The sequence below is a fragment of the Aureobasidium subglaciale genome (assembly GCF_000721755.1).
Source record: "Aureobasidium subglaciale EXF-2481 unplaced genomic scaffold scaffold_30, whole genome shotgun sequence".
Taxonomy (NCBI): Eukaryota; Fungi; Ascomycota; class Dothideomycetes; order Dothideales; family Saccotheciaceae; genus Aureobasidium; species Aureobasidium subglaciale.
In genome coordinates, this window is record NW_013566965.1 from 163,502 (window position 1) to 180,953 (window position 17,452).

The following is a 17,452-nucleotide window of genomic DNA, read 5'->3' on the forward strand; positions in this document are numbered from 1 at the left end:
TGTGGCCAGCCCATTGATCGCTGCACTATCTCGTTTTGATGCTCGCCGAAGAAGTCTGACTTTGCAGATACGATTGAGGTCTTTGCTTGTGCTCAAACACCGGTGATCTGCCCCTACGACAGGGGCGAGGGATGTTGAGGCCTACACGATGTGTACAGCCCGTTTCGGCTCTTTGATTGCTGATAAACCATGTCTTAGAGCTCATCGACGACTTGTGACACCATAGATGCACTTGGAATCTCTGCGTGAGCTCCTAGTACGACGACCCACTTCGACGAGGACAGTAAAGGACGTTCAGATCTTCACCACATCCATAGGACCCGGCTTAGCACAGCGACAGCTGGACCAGCCTCGCCTTATTGCTCGAAGAGAATGTCTTACACTGCGAGAAGTCTTTGGTCAGCCTCAATGGACGGTACGGATCTACACAACGAGAGGAGGAGGACACCTACAAGACTACAAAGTCGACAACGGCGTCGATCAGAGACTGAATGAAGCATTCCTGTCCTACAGTTCGACGACAACACTCAAACGACTTTCCTTGAGAGGGCCCCGAGGCTTCAGTCAGTATCGAGACACAACCTGATCGGGAAGACGAGAACGAGGCTAAGTTGCGAGGTCAGGCAACTACCACGCTGGACCCAGTATGTGATGGGGGAACAACAGAGTCTTGCTGTTCGGCAACAGGTACACCAAAGCGACTCTAATGTGCTGTCAGCCGCAGAAAACGACAAACAAGAACACTACCAAAGGAGGAGGACGTCAACATCCTCACGAGATCTACGATACCACGGTCAAAGAGCCTGTAAAGTCTAGATCAACAATTCAAATCGTGTTCGTCAGGCTTCGATCCAAAGCCCTGCTAATGCTACACTGGTCTGCCAACGCCTTTGAAGCCACGAGTGCCTGCCTAGAAAGAAAAGAGAAGTACAACAGAACGATCCGATGTTCTTTAGAGAAAAGAAACGCCAATGCAACAACACATACCATGCTTGTCTTCTTCACCTTTGCAACTCTCTGAGAGCTCGCTTCATACTCTCCAGCCTGGCCTTTTCTTTGACAACCATACCCTTCGCTAGATCCCTCAGCATTTGTTTGCCAAACTTGACGTGCTGTTCTTGCCAACCGGCCAGCTCGGCCGCGACTGTTTGTTGGGTATAGCGCAATTCGCTACCGAGAGCATCAAGCTCGCTTTGAGCTTTCGTCGCCTTTTCTTCGGCTTCAGCCGCAATCGACCGCCTGGTTTCGTCAAACAGTCCTATATTTGGTGTCCAACGGGATTGCCTGTTGAGAGATCCGAGAGCTCTTTCAATGTTTCTCCTGGCTTGGTTCATGCTGCCGATGAGATTTGTTGGTCGCCCGAGAGCTACGAGGACTGCTGTTGACGAGTTTGCTATTGAGTGGAGAGAGTAGTAGAAGCTTGTGAGAGGATCGGATTCAGATGGTGCCAAAGTTTTGGTGTACCTGTCGAATGCTATGGGGTACTTTCGTGGAAGGAATTGAAGGGTCGTGATGCCGGTGTTATTTAGCAGGCGCGCATCATATAGATCAGAGTTCAGCATACGCTGTGCATTGGTGCGTCTGATGAGCGACTTGACAGCATGAGACACACCACGAAGTTGCTCTTTGGCATGAGACACGAAAGACTCGACTTCTCGCGTGTCTGTAATAGGATCGTAGTCATCCCGAACATTTTCGACTCGAATTTCAGCCTTGTGTTTGGCACGCTCGGCCAACATGGCAGGATCGATGTCTGGAACGAGGAAGAACTCCCACACCATCTCATGAGTGGAGAAAGTGGAGTGTGTCAGCAGGCATTGCAAGAAAGCATCGAGACGAAGCTGGATGTCACGCAACACTGCTCTTGATGGCTTAGAAGGTATCAAGAATGGGGACGTCAGATTGAAGTGCGTCGGTATCCACGACGCGGGTTGTTCGATCGACAGCCACTTGGCAAGATGCTCAAAATCTGCAACGGAACGACGACAGGTAGTGACTGTGATTGTGCCATTTGGATTCGGGCCACCAGACTTCAGCACCAGTCGCACGGTGGCGTCTTCCACAAAGAAGGAACGAACAACAGAAGTGATACGTCCATCTGCCGCAGGTCGTGTCGAAAGCAGCACCAGATCGTCAATTCGGTTCCTAACTTCATCATCTTTCGCGAGCTCGACAGCGGTCAAACCTCTGATGTCTTTGACTTGCAGGTCCACTCGAGCATCACCGAAAAATGTTCGAACCAAGTCGAGTCTACCGTATTTGCTCGCCATCATCAGCGGAGTGAAGCGTTTGTCGTTCGCCGCATTGACGTCTGAGTCGCAGTGGCGGAGAAGCCTTGCTGTGAGATGAGGATCGTTGACGATGTGTAGTAGAGTGTTACCCTTGTTGTCTATATGATCTGCAAGGTGCAAGGGTTCTTGATCTGGTTGATCGTTTGTGGCAAGAGTCAAGGCAGTCTCGACCATCCATCGATACTCTTGGTGATCGTAGGACCTGCATAACGCAAACAATGGGGTTTGTCCGTTCTTGTCTTTCAGCCGCCATGGCAGCATCTCGCCAACAATTTCCATGAGATGTGGCTGGTTGAAAAGATAGTGAGCGAAAGTTCTTCCTTTGCTGTCTTGACGAACAAAGTAGGATCGTAGAGTGGCATCGGATGGAGCGTTCCGGATGATGTGATTCAGCAAGAGATTGGTCAGATTCTTGTCGTCACCCTGAACAGCAGCAATGAGCAACGTCACTCCTTCATTATTGCAGTCTTCCAATACGAATTCGATGGGGAAGAATCGATCGAGGCTCAGCAGATATTCCAGTGATGCGAGTTGTCCGTTCTCAACGGCCATCATTAAGATTGAGTCTCCGCCCAGTCCTTGGGATTGCGAAACTTTATCCAGGGAGCTGTCCCCCATCGAGGCGGCACTCAGTGTGGAGTCGATACTCTTAGATCTAGACCGGGATGGTGACGAGTACCCAGATGATACAGATGCACTGCGGAAGCTCGCCATCGTCACACGCTTTCGTTTGGGCTGGTTGGCCTCAGGAGGTGGTGTAGGCGGCTTTTGGAAAGGAAAAACATGGGCCAGTGACCCGCCAACAGCAGCGAAATCGCCGCTGGGCATTGAAAGCTGCTGCTCTCGCTCAAGATTCACGCTGGTCAATCGTGAACTAAGGCTCGACGCATCTTGGTCCCTGAAGCTCTCCTCCGATGATGGCGCTTCTTCGATGACCTGGCCGCCAGCAATCCACGGAGCGTCAGGCTGGAGTATGTTCCGTAAGTCCGGCATATTGCCGTTTCTTGTTGCTTTCCAAAGCCGCGCATTTTTCCTGGCGGCGATCCGTAGGGCGTCCGAATCTCGGGAAAGATAAACCAGTACGGCTTCGAAGGTGCTCAATACATAGCCCATTTCTCCACTATCGACATCATCGATAAACACGAAGTGTCTCATATAAGATAGCCTCGCGTGCAGATATCGCACGGAACTCCTGATGACAACGATCAGCAGCATGGAAACTAGTACGTCGGCGTTGATGGTCATAGCGATGGTCGGCTTCTCAGATGTGCCATCCGGTCGCATCTCTGGCTTTCCTGTGTTGGTGGCCGGGGTCGCTGTAACGGTCTTTGCTGTCTCAAGTAGTACCTCGAGCATCTCTTGTGGACTGCCTGCTACGCCCATTTTCTTGAATATCCCGACAGCTCTGTCGATGCGAAGTGCCATATCTCGTTTCCCTCTCATACCATCCTCTATAGGTATGCCGACCTGAGCAACATCGATGTTGGCCATTTTCCGCAGACGATGTTCAAGCTCAAGATCCTCGGAGCGGCGGATGTTACATATTCGAGGAAACAAGATGGATTCGTGCAATTGCTCAGCGACATGGCGTTCGATCATGCGTTCAACTACTGGACCGGACAAATCGGTTGTGGCGCCAAGTAAAGATAGCTGCTGCCTGTCGACCCCTTGAAATAGATCGATCGCAGCCGTAGTCGCACTCTCCAGAGCAAATCGCATAGAGTCTTCTTCTGGTTCGATAACCAGTGATGAGAGGCGGATACTACTATCGCTTCCAGCGATCGAAGATCTGAGCGAGGCCAAAGAACTTTCCAACGAGGTAGAAGAGTAATCGGATCTTTGCGAACTCACGGATGGAGCTCGTGATGACTTGTTGGGCACGGGGCCTTCGAATCGTGCCGCGAATTCCTTGAGTGTTCTATCCAGGCCGTTCTGCAGCTGTCGAGCGATCAGGGGGAAAGCGGTCAAAAGTTCGGTAAACGAAGCGATGTCCTTCTTCTTGACGTCCGCTGCCGAGGGCGTGATAGGTTTTGGCTTGTCTGCGGCACGTTGGGCAGCTGTCTTGATAGTGGCGGGTATGATGCGAACGGGGTCGTAGGAGCCTACCAGTGGTCTTGAGATATAGTATATGAGCCATTGCTGGGCTTCGGGCATGTCCGGGCAGAAGAGGGCGTCGGTCAACAGTTGAGCCTGGGTCAAGCTCTTGAAACCTATGCGACGGCGTCAGCTCAGTGGGAGTGTAGTCGAGAGGTGTATGCGCACCCTTGTTGCTGTAGACGTAGGTATCCTTGACCACTACGGTCCGGCCATTGAGTGTGTTGTACTGCTTGGCCTTGCCTTTGGATTCCCGGATGTTGGCTCCATCTTTGGAAGTTGTGCCTGGGGGTATGCCTCCAGGTATACGAATGACATGGCTGGACAGGAAATCTTCCGATACGGCAAGGTCGGCATAAGGCGCAGTTGTCTCGCGGTCGCGGCCCTGGAAGAGCGATTCTGTCGTCGGGACCAGGAGGATGTGGTGGTTTACGGGGAGGCACTGCGAGGGGAGGGTGCTTCTGAAGAAGGCCCGCAGGAAGGGGTTTAGAGGGTGCATTCAATCGGTCGTTGCTGGATCATGGCAGGGTTGGATGCGAGATGCGCCCACAGCTGGGCTGCGATGGTCGGTCTCGTATGCGTATACTGTTCGTCTCTGGAAAGCGACTCGTTGACTGCGCTTGTCCCACGTCTCGGCTGTTCCAAACGTCGTTGGAACTTAGTCTGACTTGTTGCTTGCGGCATGCCTAGACTTCTCTGCCTCGACAGAAGTCCAACATGTGACTGCGGCTCACACGTCACCGGCCATCCGGAATCTCATTCTGCCCGCAAGGCTCCCACCTTCACTAATACCCTCCTCCACATGGCCTAGAGCATGCCAGCTAGTCCTCAGATGAGCATACGCGCATACGCAATTACAGGCTATGTCGGCGAATCCCCTAGGATCAATCATCACTCACATGGCATTTTGGAGCTTCAAACTTCCTCTTCGATCATTCATGAGATGTTCCATATTACACTTACAAGTCACTGCGGACTGGAGATGGTTCAAGAATATTCATCATGTTAAAGTCATTTACTTTTCATTATCAAGCATATGCTAACGGGGCATGGGCCGAGTCTGCGACTTATATCAAGCTGCCCCGTTTATATGTGCTGGCCTAAAATGTGGCCGGGTATCACTCTTCGCAGCAAGCTGCTTCTGCGCCAACCTATTCAGTCAACGCTAGTAATGTTTTACTGGCAACCAGTAAAGTAGAAACAGGATGCCTCGAGAGCGACCAAGGCAATTCCACTCATCTTTCGTCCCACGACTTTGAGCATCAAAGCATCAAATCATCATTGGCTTCATGCTTAGGCCTTGGCGGCACCAGCCTTGATGAGCACAATGTCACCATCCTCGACGACGTAGTCCTTGCCCTTGGTCATAATCTTTCCTTGGGCCTTGATCTCGGCTTCGGTCTTCAACTCCTTGAGGAGGTTGAAGTTGTACACAATAGCTTGGATGAAAGTCTTCTCGAAGTCGCCGTGGATGACACCAGCAGCTTGAGGGGCCTTGGTACCGTTGCGGATAGTCCATTGGCGGACCTCATCGGTACCGGTGGTGAAGAAGCAGCCAAGGTCAAGAGCCTTGCGCATAGTGGTGACACACTTGGGCAGGGCAGACTTGCCACCAATCTTCTTGCACTCCTCCTCAACCTCAGCCTCGGTCTCGATACGAGAGAGACGCTCCTCGAGGGCGATGGAGATGGGAAGAATGGGCTCTCCAGGAGAGTTGGTCTTGATCCACTCAACAACCTTGGGCAAGTGCTTGTTCTTCTGGCGAAGGTAGTCTCTCTCGCTGAGGTTGGTCAGGTAGACGACGGGCTTGGCGGTAAGAAGGAAGAGAGGGTTGATGACCTCGACCTGTTATCTTTGTTAGTCGTTGAACAGCAAGATCAAGGTGACATAGAAGGTGAGAGTTGATGTGTGTTTCAGAAGGGACTTGACAGCAAAAGAGTTCTGGATCCAGCTCCCTGTTGGGTCCAATCCCAACAGGTTAAGCCTTTCTCCGGTGAACCGTTATTCTGAGAGCTGGGTATAAAAGTTGGATCATCATTGTAGGGGCGGTGGTGTGCGGTGTGCATTGAGGAGGGGTGAGTAGCGGCAGGGTAACGTACCTCCTTGGGAGTCCAGTGCTGGTGACGAATGTCCTTGCCATCCTTGAGAAGGGCGAGAATCTTTCCGACGGTGGCCTCTTCCTCCTTGAGCTTCTTCATCTCAAGAGATTGACCTCCACGGCGGGTCTGCTTGCCCAGGGCCTCCAGAGCCTTCTCGGTGAACTCGATATCCTTGATACGGAGCTCCTCGCTGATGATCTCGAGATCGCGGACGGGGTCGACGTCACCCTCGACGTGGATGATCTCAGCATCGTCGAAACATCTGACGACCTGGAAGATGGCATCGACAGCGCGAATGTGAGACAAGAAAGCGTTACCGAGACCGGCACCGGTAGAGGCACCACGAGTCAGACCAGCGATATCGTAGATGGTCAAGTGAGCAGGGACTCTCGACTTGGGGTTGTAGTGCTCGCAAAGCCAGTCATAACGATCATCGGGGACAATGACACGAGACTCTTCGGGGTCGATGGTGGCGTAAGGAAAGTTCTGCAGCAAGAGTCAGTGAAGGAAGCATTGGGGTGAGAGCGAGTAGACGCACAGCAGGGTTACCAAGCGAACACTTGGTGATGGCCTGGAAGAGGGTAGATTTGCCGACATTAGCCAGACCAACCTGCAATTGGTGTTAGCAAGAGCTTTGTGGCCACGTCGGCGGACTAATCCCTACATACGATACCACTCTTCAGGTTGTTTCCGGGACGACCCAAAGGGATCTTCTCCTCCTTGACGACCTTCTTGGGAGGCATTCTTCCTCGTGCGTATGTTCGGACTAGAGTGAAGCTTTGAGCTTTGGTGTTTGCCGACCAACAGAAGCGCAGGTGAGCTGTCGCAAACGCAGGGCCTGCTGCGGATACTCGAGAAAGGAAGAGGAGAGGTGCGAGTGCGGAGGAAATGGTCGCAGCTATAAAGGAGTGGGCTGTGACTGGCCGACCCCGAGAAAATGTATGTGTGGAAGAGAGAGAGTTAGAGGAGGTGGAAGTGGGATGCTGAGGGGTGCGACATGCGCTGGCGCTGGGCGTCTCGTTTTTTTCTGCTGTGAGCTGTGCCGGACTTTGCCGAAATTACCTAATGCGGAAGGAACTCGTAGCATGTAATGCCATCTTACCATTGCAATCGAGATCTTCATATTCACGAAACTTTCACAAGATCATGCCGTTAGCTCAAGCCAGGTAATCGTACACTCCTGGTGGCATGAAATGCAAACGCATGAAACTATGCTTTTGAATACATGGTATAATAGAGAAACGCTGAGCCGAATCGCTTATATAATATTGCTGCATGGTTCTCCTAATGGAGCGATATTTATTAGTGTTGACATACGGGGGAGAACTGGTTCTGTATGCATATGTTAAATTTGCCATCATCGCTCGGACAAACAATGGCATGGTCGTTTTATTTTACGGCGACATTGCAGTTAATCATCATGTGCGAGGTATCAGTAGCATCTGGCTCAACCCATAAGAACATGGGTGTGATAACTATCCGGATCAATGTGTAAAAATTGGGTACGAAGGTGGTATATGGGATACTTATGAGTGCTTGTACTAATGATGAGTGGTGGCGACTCCCGCTTCGTTGGCTTGGTTGGTAAGCAGCTGTTTGTACTGCTCAACCGTGCCGTCGAAGTGCTGCACACCCCCATTATCACACACCCATAAGCTGTTGGTGACATTGGACAACATGGCCACGTCGTGACTAATCCCCGGGTTAGCAAGATGGACAAGATGGAAGACATTTTGGTGTAGGAGTAACTTACGAGACCATGAGCACACCACCCTGGAAGTTCTTCAGAGCATCAGCCAAAGCATCCATAGCTTCAATATCCAAGTGGTTAGAAGGCTCATCAAGAACCAGAATGTGAGGGTTCTGAAGAGACAGGATGGCAAAGGCGACACGAGACTTCTGACCTCCGGAAAGGATCTCCATCTTCTGCAGACCAGTCATGCCGGTGATACCAAAGGCTCCGAGATGCCTACGGTACTCCTCGTCAGTTCTACCATGGTACATCTTGGACATGAAGCCAACAGCACTCATGTTCAAGTCAAGAGCATCAACGTGATGTTGAGCAAAGAAACCAATACGCAGACGAGGGTTTTGAGAAATGAGACCAGTGGTTGGTTGTAGTGCACCGATGAGAAGCTTGAGTACTGTTGTTTTACCAGCACCGTTGGGACCAACGATACCAATACGTGAGTCGAGCTGAACATCAAGATCAACATTCTTGAGCAATGGCTTGTCGGGAGTGTAGCCGAAAGAAACGCCACTCATCTGAATGATGGGAGGGGTCATCTTCTCCACGTCGGGGAATGAGAACTTGACGGTGTACTCGCTCTCTGGTGCCTCCAGAATAGGCATCTTCTCCAGCTTCTTGATACGTGACTGTGCTTCGGACGATTTTGCCGCGTTGTAACGGAACTTGTCGATGAAGGCTTGCAAATGTGCACGCTCGCCCATTTGCTTTTCGTACTCTCTCTTGGCTGCCTTTCTTCTCTCCTCCTTGGTGTTGTAGAAGGACTCGAAGTTGGCACCCTTGTAGTAGTCGAGACGTTCAGAGTGCTGGTGGATGATGTCTGTTGCGACTTCGTTCAAGAAAGCTCTGTCGTGAGAAACGACCAAAACAGTGCTGGGGTAGCCTTGCAGGTAGTTTGACAAGAAGGTAATGGAAGGAACATCCAACATGTTGGAAGGTTCATCGAGCATGAGAAGATCAGGCTCACAAAACAGGGCACGAGCCAGTGCCAGTCTCATACGCCAACCACCAGAGAAGGTCTTGGTAGCGTACTGTTGTCTCTCATGCGAGAAACCAAGACCGGCAAGAATACTGGCAGCACGAGACTCTGCTTTGTCGGAATCCATCTCGGCAAGCTTGCCCTGGACGTCGCTGAGTGTGATATCGAGACCCTCTCGCTGAGTATCAAGCTTGGCAGCATCTGCTGATGTGTCTGCCATTTGTGATCGATCGGCCTCCAGCTGTGCGAGTTCCTTGGTGATTTTCTTTGCACACGTCAGCTTTGTGGGCGTAGTTTAGGAAGTGTGTTAAACTTACGTCTTGCTCCTTTAGCAAATGCTTGCGCCAGACATCGGCATCCAGAACGGCCTGAATGGCAGGAGTATCATCTCCCATAATCTATGGATATATTAGCCAGATACTAGGCCATAGTACGAGGAGAAGCTTACCTCTTGCTCAACGTGGAGAATGGAAATATGAGTAGGAATGGCGACCTCTCTCTTACTCAAAGCTCTGAGCAGAGTAGATTTACCGATACCGTTCTGTCCAACCAGACCATATCTGCGGCCATAGGCCAGAGTCAAGTTGGTGTCACTCAAGATTCTCTTGCCGCCGATGGTGATATCAATGCCATCAACCTTGATGTCCTTACTCTTGCCCTGGTTGTCAGAGCCAAGTTGCAGAGGGTTGACCTTCATGAAGAACTCTTCGTATGACGCGGCATCGTCAGGGTTTTCCAAAAGCCTAGAAGCCTCATACTCGACGCTCTTGAACTCCTTCCTGTCTTGCTTTGCGCGAAGCTTCTTTTCGGCCTTCTCGAGCTTCTTCTTGTCTACACGAGATTCGATCTGTCTACCAGTGTGCTCCAAGTTGACGCCACCAGTCAAGCCAATAGTTGATGAGATGTTTCTTGTCGATCCGACTTGAATGGTCTGCTCTAGCTTCCTAGCAGAAGGTGCCTGCTGTCGTCTCTCGCCATCCGAAATAGATTGTGACGAAAGCCTGGCAACAAACTTCTCAACCAGGTTCTGGATTGTCGCTGCATTCTGGTTAGACAGGTCACCGGAAGCGGAAAGCAGCAGCGCTGTCACAGCTGCGGCGGCATCAGACAGTGGGTCGCCTTCCGCGCTGTATGCCTGCGAAGCGTGGTTGAGATATCCCGCAGAGTACTCGGACACGACAGGGTCGATTCCGGGAATCTGGGCTCTGATCTCGGACTCCATAGTATCACAGAGATGTTCAGCGATGTGAGTTTTTGCCTGTTTGGTTAGGGTGGCGCCGTAGGGACTTCACCGCTATGTTTGTGTTGTGGATCTCTGAATTCTTTTTGGAAAGAAAACAAAATTCACGCTTCTACGGAAAAGGCGTCGTAATTCGGTGAATCAATGCCCTTGCGTGTTAATCCAGCTCTTGTCCGTCAAACCAGTGAGGGGCGGTCGCGGACGAGACGCGGATGAGAAATCTCATACTCGGCTGCTCGTACAGACTAACGAACGTTTTATGCTTTTAAACCAACGCCATCCTTCTCCTAAGGCGGCCACCGACCTTCCGAGCCATCAAATGCTCTATAGCAATAAATGCTCAGCATACATCACAATTTGAAACAGCGACCTAAAACTATGAATAATGCAGAGACCGAGAGCAGTCCACATGAGTTAGCTTACAGAAACCTTGCACCCATTTGCTGTCTGAAAATGTGAATCTGACCAAAGCTGGCTCGCAAGGTATCTCTACTTGGCATATGCTACATAGGGAACCTGCTTGTGCTTGATATCAGATCTCCGCAGTCATGCATGAGAAGTGAGCACCGCCAGCCGACGAGTTTGTCCCTTCCGTCTTTGCTTAGTTGCTAGAGATCAAGCTATTTTACACCAATGACCAATCAACCGCGGAGAAGGAGTATTTACTTGATCGATCTCCTGGTCTTCAGATGGTCATGAGTAGGTAGCTTGTACTACCTAAGTAAATGGTGCGGAAACTCAAAATACGATTGGGCGGATCAGCAAGCTGCATACAAAGTGGGATGAGTTGTGCTCCGGGTCGAGCAGTATCTGTGCATGTTGCTGTCCGAGCAACCTTCAGTAAGGTGTTCAATTTTGTTGAATCCGAATTTCTATTTCTGAAGAGCACAAAGCTAGGTACGTACGCAGTAGGTTGCACTGAAGAAGGTTCAAAGACAGACGGCGGGCGATCGCGTTCTTCTCCAGTATTTTTTGATCGGCAACATATCCTTGTACATACCGAGCACTCCGTACCAAGTGACAAGCTGCTGCTATTTATCCCCGTCGTCAAAACGAACCTGATGGCTCGCCAAGCGGTGTCATGCTCCGTCAAGTCCGGATTGGGCTTGCGCATAAGGACAAGAGGGACCGTGCCGTTTCACACAGACAAGCCACGCTACAAGAACAGAGATGGGAGAGTCAATGTACAGTACCAAATCCCCGGGCCTGGCGACAGTAAATTGAAGATCACTTTTCCCCGACCTCCCTCGAAGGGCCATTGCGTACGATCAATCGTCGTCACTTGGATCTTCTACAAAGTGGCTTTCAAGGGATGCTTTGGTCCCTGCTTGCCAGTCCAAAAGATTGTGTAACTTTCAGAACTGACGTGTTGGAAGATGCACACGAGCACTTCATCTTCCCGCTGCTGCACACGGCTGGTGACATAGGCGATATCATGGGTGTTGCCTTCAACTCCACAGCTCAGGCGGGCCGAGTCGATCCAGAAGATACTCAGGCGGGTGATCCTTCTGCCATGCTTCGAGTAGCGTTTCAAAGTGCTTGCTGAATGTGTCATCTTCTGGTGCTTCGTTGCATGGCTTCTCAGCGTCACCTTCATACGCAGGCACGCGGTAGATGCATGGAAGATGAGGCTCGGCTTCAGCATATACAATTACACGTACAAGTCGTATGAGTACATGTGCACCGTCATGCCAGATCTCAGATGTTCGACGCACGGCGGTTCAGAGATGACACAACCCCGAATGATCCAAGCGCTTGCGTGGAACGCCTAAGGAAAGACGCCCCTGCGAGTGGACGCAACACTGCCCGGGATTGCAAAGGAACCGACAACGCTAAACACCCTGCAGCTGGTACAAATCAGCATGCAGCTGCTTTAGTGGTGGATATGTCGGTTGTTAGCTTTTGGCTGGAACCACGGGTGTTGGTCGACGACGCACTGCGCTTCCTCGACCTTGACGAAGCTGGCGTGGAACTTCAGCATCGGAGGGTCAATTAGATCTTCAAGTCGGGTTCACGGCAAGCGGACAAGAGCTGGGACGAAGCAATGTCATAATACAGCTACATGGACAAGGAAACGGCGTTGCAGGTCGGGAGGTATCATAGCAGCTATGTGCCGTAAAGATTGGTTGCTATTAGCAGGGGTGGTGTTCAGCAGGCAGCGAATGACCGCCGTCGTACAGCGTTTGACGGTTGAAGGCGCTGTGCAAGGAGCGAGATTGACAACAAGAGTGCAGTGCAAAGATGAAACAGAGAGGGCAAAAAATAGATATGACAAGTGCAGGTCGCGTGCATAAGGAGGATGGCATGGAATTGTTGGCAAGACTGACATTGTCCTCGGAGCAGAGTTTGACAGCGACAGCAGCAGCATCAGCAGCAGCATTTCTCGCAGACAGCGGCATTCCTTCTCGAAAGGCTTGTGGTGGGCGGGAGCATTTCAGCGAAAGTTTGGCGCACCGTTAAAGTCAGAGCAGGACATTGCATGAACGTTCAGCGGAATCGTCGTGGCGTCTGAGCTGAGGGGTTAGCGGTAGGCGCTTGAAACGCAGGTCAGCCCTCTTCATAATCACATTCATAACAAAAAACCGGGCATCCTGAAGTTTAGGCGACGCCGAGTGCTCGCCGTCCGCCGTCTTGACCAACCTTTCGTCGTGTCTGTGCCTGTGCCTTGATTGTGGGGCTTTGCGCTGCGGCCTTGAGAACGATCAGTACGAGTAGAGCGACGAGCCTACTCCACTATGAAGACGACCGGGACGAGGAGCATTGTCGAGCAGCCCGTCCAGCCTCCTTCGCCGTCCACGCCTCCGCCACGCCCGAAAGCGCCTGCGACTGCTGCGTCCGAGTCTGTGTCTGTGTCTGCGTGTGTTCTTGATGGGCGCATGGCATCGGCCAAAGCATGAAAACGATCCCCACGGTAAGCTGCACCAGAGACCCGCTTTCACTATAATGCCCCCAGCCGCTGCCGCCATGCTATAACCACTCTACATGAGTTGCCCTGCCCCTACCTATCCTGTCGTATCTTGTCCCGCTCCGAGTCGTCCCTGACTGCTGCTGCTGCTTGCGACTTGCGGACTCGCGACCTGCTTGTACTTCCCCCCTGTCGCTTGCTCCATGAAGCCTAATCCTCTTCGCAAAGCGGCTGCACAGTTCGTCATGCAGCGTTGACCGTCCCTTCCATCACATACTCCTTGCAGTCTCGATTGCTCGGCACCCGACTGACCAGCAAATTCTATACAGCTCTGTGCAACAAGCACCGGCATTGGCCTGTCTGCCCTGGGCTTTGTGCTTGCCCGTCCCGACTACGACGACCCAATCGACCGTCAACACAAACTCCCCAACAAGCTCGCTCGCCGCTCCGACTCGCATAGGTCCTCTTCGCACCTCCACCCTCTTTCTATCCCTTCCTCACGAGACCCGGCTCTCCCTCGACCGCGGTCCAATTCCAGAGCATCGTCGCTTGCTCCGCCAAAGAGTGACATGACATCGACGGCAACCTGCACGGTACAGACCGTCGACACCTACGCGGCCCCGTCCTCCTTCTGCCCTCCCTTTGGCTTTTCTGCTCGCCAGGCCCTCCGCTCTGCGAGCACACAACCGACCTCCACTCTCCATCCGAGGAATGCGCCGGACCATGCCAGAACGGTCCTGAGAAAAAGAGACGGCCACACAATGCCTCGCGGCGCAACCCCGTCCTTCAGAGATGCTGCTGAGCCCTCACCTCCCGTATCTCCCACCTTCGCTCCACACCAGACGCCGTCATGGCTCAAGAGATTTTCCTTTTCTTCGCGCGACTCGACGCAGTCTTCGAGTACCCGCCCAAATTCTTCCGTCATTTCTGTCGCTCCTTCAGCCTCGGGCTCCACTACCCCGATGATCCCCAGCCACACTCCACCCATCAACACAGCCCCGAACAAACTTGTCAAACGATCCACCTCCGTCAGTAAGGTTCCCACTTCCGCCTCGTACGGCGGCTCGACCACTAAAATTCCCATTTCAACTCTGAGACGCCCAGCTACCAGCCACAAACGGAGTGCCACCCTGCAAGAAAGACGTACCAACATCATTCCGAAAGCTGAGAACGCTTTCAGACGCTCTCTTTATGACCCCACGCCAGAGTCCATGCCCGATGTTCAATGGCGTAACTACTTTGCTCCCGTGCAGGCTATAGGACAGCCAGCATCGACACGGCGTCGCGGCTCATCAACTAGCATTCCAAACCCTATCAAGAGGGTGTATGCGGACAGGAAATATCGGCCAGTCCTGGTGTCTGCCAAAGAAAATATCCATACTGCTCCTATTGAGTTTGTCAACCATGTTGAGGATGACTTTGGGCCTGTACCTGATCCGAATCTGGTGTCAAATGTCGTGGTAGCCGACCGTTTTTATTCCCCATCTAATCGGCCATCCGCCCCTGAAACGAATCGACTTTCGCGAGCGACTGTCGATTTCCAAAGCACCTCTTTCGACTCGAGAATAGATGAGCGTAAAAGCATCGAAGACGAATTAGACAGGCAAGACGTCGCCGAAATGTCGAGAATCGAGTCAGCGTCGAGCTCCTTCTCCGTCAGCGACATACTCCCCGCAGAACCACAAATATGGAAGCAACCACCCCCAATCAAAGCAGCACCCGCCGCTAAATATCGCCGACCGGGTGCGCGAGCTCGTTCAAACACGCCCACAAGCATGGGCAACAGGCAAAGCCTCTCTCAAGGTGAACCATCTGAGGCGTTCGCGAAACGTCGTGACTTAGACAGCGTCACACAAACTGCAGAATCGCCATCCATCAGCAGCCCAATTACCGAAATAGATCTTAGACTACCATCGCACGAAAAGCAATCTGCTTCGACAGCATTACCTAGTCGCGTCGGCGACTTAACTACACAGAGCGACGATGGTATTTCTCTCGACACATCACCTTTAACTTCATCGCCTTTTCATCAAGCAGAACAATTCACCGACGCTGTATCATATCTGACCGGCTCAGATAGCGACATCCGGTCAGGCGACGATGAGGGACTTGATTCCCAAGGCGACACCATTCATGATTCTGTCCGAACTCGAGCGCCAAAGTCAAGCCCTGGCAGGCGAGGCCCTTCGATAGAAACAATCTTCGGCGACTCGCCGCCATTTCACATTCATGGCAAGCATACCATGCTTCGAGACTATCTACAGACAGGCCCTCTGCACGACCAAGGGTATTCACTCAAGCCAAGACACAGCATTATACACGAAGAGGACGCAGTTTCCACACCAGCTCGCTCTGCTCGAAAGCAATCCTTGGCCAGTTCGCCAATGCTTCACATGAAGGACTCACCTGCACAGATCAATGTTCCATCGTCGCCACCTACGATGCCTTCTCTGTCCGACCTTCGCCAGCATGCTGAACACTTTCCAGACATTACCGATGACGACGATGAAGGAAGCTCGTGGTCCTTTGCTGAAGACGACGATGAGCCTCAAGTCCCGGTCAAGAATCGCTTTGCCCATCTCGGTATAACTCCAGACCTTTTATCGCCTCTCGGACACGCCTCGAGTTCGGCCAACACGACTCCACAAAGACCAACTGTCAGAAGCACGGACAGAGACGCTCGCAGTAGTATTTTCGACTGGTCAGAACAACAGCCTCTGGACAAAAGCCCGAATGGCCGTTCACCTCCTCGCCCTAAGACTGTGCATGGCAAGAAAGACGCCGAAACACGTGGTAGTAGGTCAGTCGGACGACGAGCCCCGAGCGGACTTCACACCCGCAGCCAAAGTGTACCAACTGCCCAGGATGCTGACGGGAAACGGACTGGTACTAACAAATTTGGCACCTGGGGCATCGGCAGCAAGGGCGTGACCGAGGACTGGAATGAGGATTTCGACTTCGAGGAAGACGAGAGTGCCCCGGAAGAAAAGAGACTCGATAGTGGTATCTCGATGTTCGTACCGAAATCCATCCGGGATCAACAGACCAACGTGCTCGCCAACATCGGCCTTCTTCGGGACTGGGGTCTATTGATTGAAGAGTTGAAGGAACACAAAACGCGAGCTGTAATGCTGGAAGTCCTCAACGGGGGCAATGAGAAGATGTGGAACGAAGTCGACGCTATGATTGATCTTGCGGATCAGGAATCTGACGAACAAACCCTCGCCCCGAGAATATCACCGCCGTCTTCGCCGTCCTTCAACTACGATGCTTTCGATGAGCCAGTCCCAGCACTGCCATCAACAGAACACCTGATGCCCGCTGTCTTGTTCGGCTTGCCTGAATCTCCAGCAAATGGAGAATTCGACTTCTTTAGTGATGAAGCCTCTGTCTCGCCCACTCGGACTGATAACGGCATCTTCGTCACACCTGCGACGCCTAGAAGGCCACGAAAGAACTCCGAGGCTGTCGCTCGTTCCGTCATAGAAGCGCTGCAACAGAAGCGACTTTCCGATGCTGGCCTGAATCCTGGAGAGCGAGATAAGGTTCACTTCGACACAGCCACACTGAAGCGAATTATCCCCTACGTACAAGAGCTCCGCGATAGAGTCAAGAAGGTCATCCGAGACGCAGAGGATCTCCTCCCCAGCCCGAAAAGTATCGGAGGCAGTATAGGATCACATGGAAGCCGATCGGTGCGCAGGAGGATACGAGAAGCTCCTGATTCACCAACCATACACCGTCGAAGTCGCCGATCGACGAATGCTCTCGATCGCACAACTTCGGATGAACGGATACACAGTCCCACAGAGGAGCTGAACGCCCGATTACGTCTCATGGCTATGACATAAAAAGAAGACGACCTGTGATTTCTCTTTGGTCGTCAACAATACACAGTTTACTTTGATCAACCTACAGCACCAGGATCATATTTGTTTGCAGCAAGAGATGATGCATGAGAGATGCTGGCAACGATTTTTCCTCTTTGTACCACTAATGTCCCCTCCCTTTTTCCCCTTTTTCTTCATCTTTGCGACCACCTCTTTTCATTCCGGTTCAGCGAACGGCCTTTTTGTCTTTTTCCTAAACCTTTAAAG

General features: G+C 52.0%; 6 protein-coding genes across 6 annotated transcripts; 3 read left to right on the top strand and 3 right to left on the bottom strand.

Annotated features, from left to right (window-relative positions):
* Positions 1-1,001: 1,001 nt before the first annotated feature.
* Positions 1,002-4,884, bottom strand: AUEXF2481DRAFT_69959 (uncharacterized protein; the record flags this gene model as incomplete). The annotated part of the gene is made up of 2 exons (XM_013484407.1): positions 1,002-4,501; positions 4,554-4,884. 2 exons carry the CDS (start codon positions 4,882-4,884, stop codon positions 1,002-1,004), a joined length of 3,831 nt encoding a protein of 1,276 aa, XP_013339861.1.
* A 489-nt stretch (positions 4,885-5,373) lies between these two features.
* Positions 5,374-7,227, bottom strand: AUEXF2481DRAFT_702638 (uncharacterized protein; the record flags this gene model as incomplete). The annotated part of the gene is made up of 4 exons (XM_013484426.1): positions 5,374-6,230; positions 6,485-6,970; positions 7,023-7,094; positions 7,153-7,227. The coding sequence occupies 4 exons, from the start codon at positions 7,225-7,227 to the stop codon at positions 5,679-5,681; spliced, it is 1,185 nt and encodes a 394-aa protein (XP_013339880.1). The 3' UTR covers positions 5,374-5,678.
* Positions 7,228-7,679: 452 nt separating this feature from the next.
* Positions 7,680-10,710, bottom strand: AUEXF2481DRAFT_44189 (uncharacterized protein). Its single transcript, XM_013484396.1, has 4 exons — positions 9,659-10,710; positions 9,528-9,608; positions 8,238-9,475; positions 7,680-8,176 (listed from the first exon to the last, which is right to left on the bottom strand). Exons 1-4 carry the CDS (start codon positions 10,430-10,432, stop codon positions 8,026-8,028), a joined length of 2,244 nt encoding a protein of 747 aa, XP_013339850.1. The 5' UTR covers positions 10,433-10,710; the 3' UTR covers positions 7,680-8,025.
* A 94-nt stretch (positions 10,711-10,804) lies between these two features.
* AUEXF2481DRAFT_500807 (uncharacterized protein) lies at positions 10,805-11,977 on the top strand. The gene has a single exon (XM_013484427.1). It carries the CDS (start codon positions 11,176-11,178, stop codon positions 11,800-11,802), a length of 627 nt encoding a protein of 208 aa, XP_013339881.1. The 5' UTR covers positions 10,805-11,175; the 3' UTR covers positions 11,803-11,977.
* Positions 11,978-13,044, top strand: AUEXF2481DRAFT_500854 (uncharacterized protein). Its single transcript, XM_013484428.1, has 2 exons — positions 11,978-12,335; positions 12,388-13,044. Exons 1-2 carry the CDS (start codon positions 12,153-12,155, stop codon positions 12,742-12,744), a joined length of 540 nt encoding a protein of 179 aa, XP_013339882.1. The 5' UTR covers positions 11,978-12,152; the 3' UTR covers positions 12,745-13,044.
* Positions 13,045-13,087: 43 nt separating this feature from the next.
* On the top strand, positions 13,088-17,293 carry AUEXF2481DRAFT_500878 (uncharacterized protein). The gene is made up of 3 exons (XM_013484429.1): positions 13,088-13,361; positions 13,685-14,387; positions 14,460-17,293. Exons 1-3 carry the CDS (start codon positions 13,344-13,346, stop codon positions 17,204-17,206), a joined length of 3,468 nt encoding a protein of 1,155 aa, XP_013339883.1. The 5' UTR covers positions 13,088-13,343; the 3' UTR covers positions 17,207-17,293.
* The last annotated feature ends 159 nt before the right edge of the window (positions 17,294-17,452 follow it).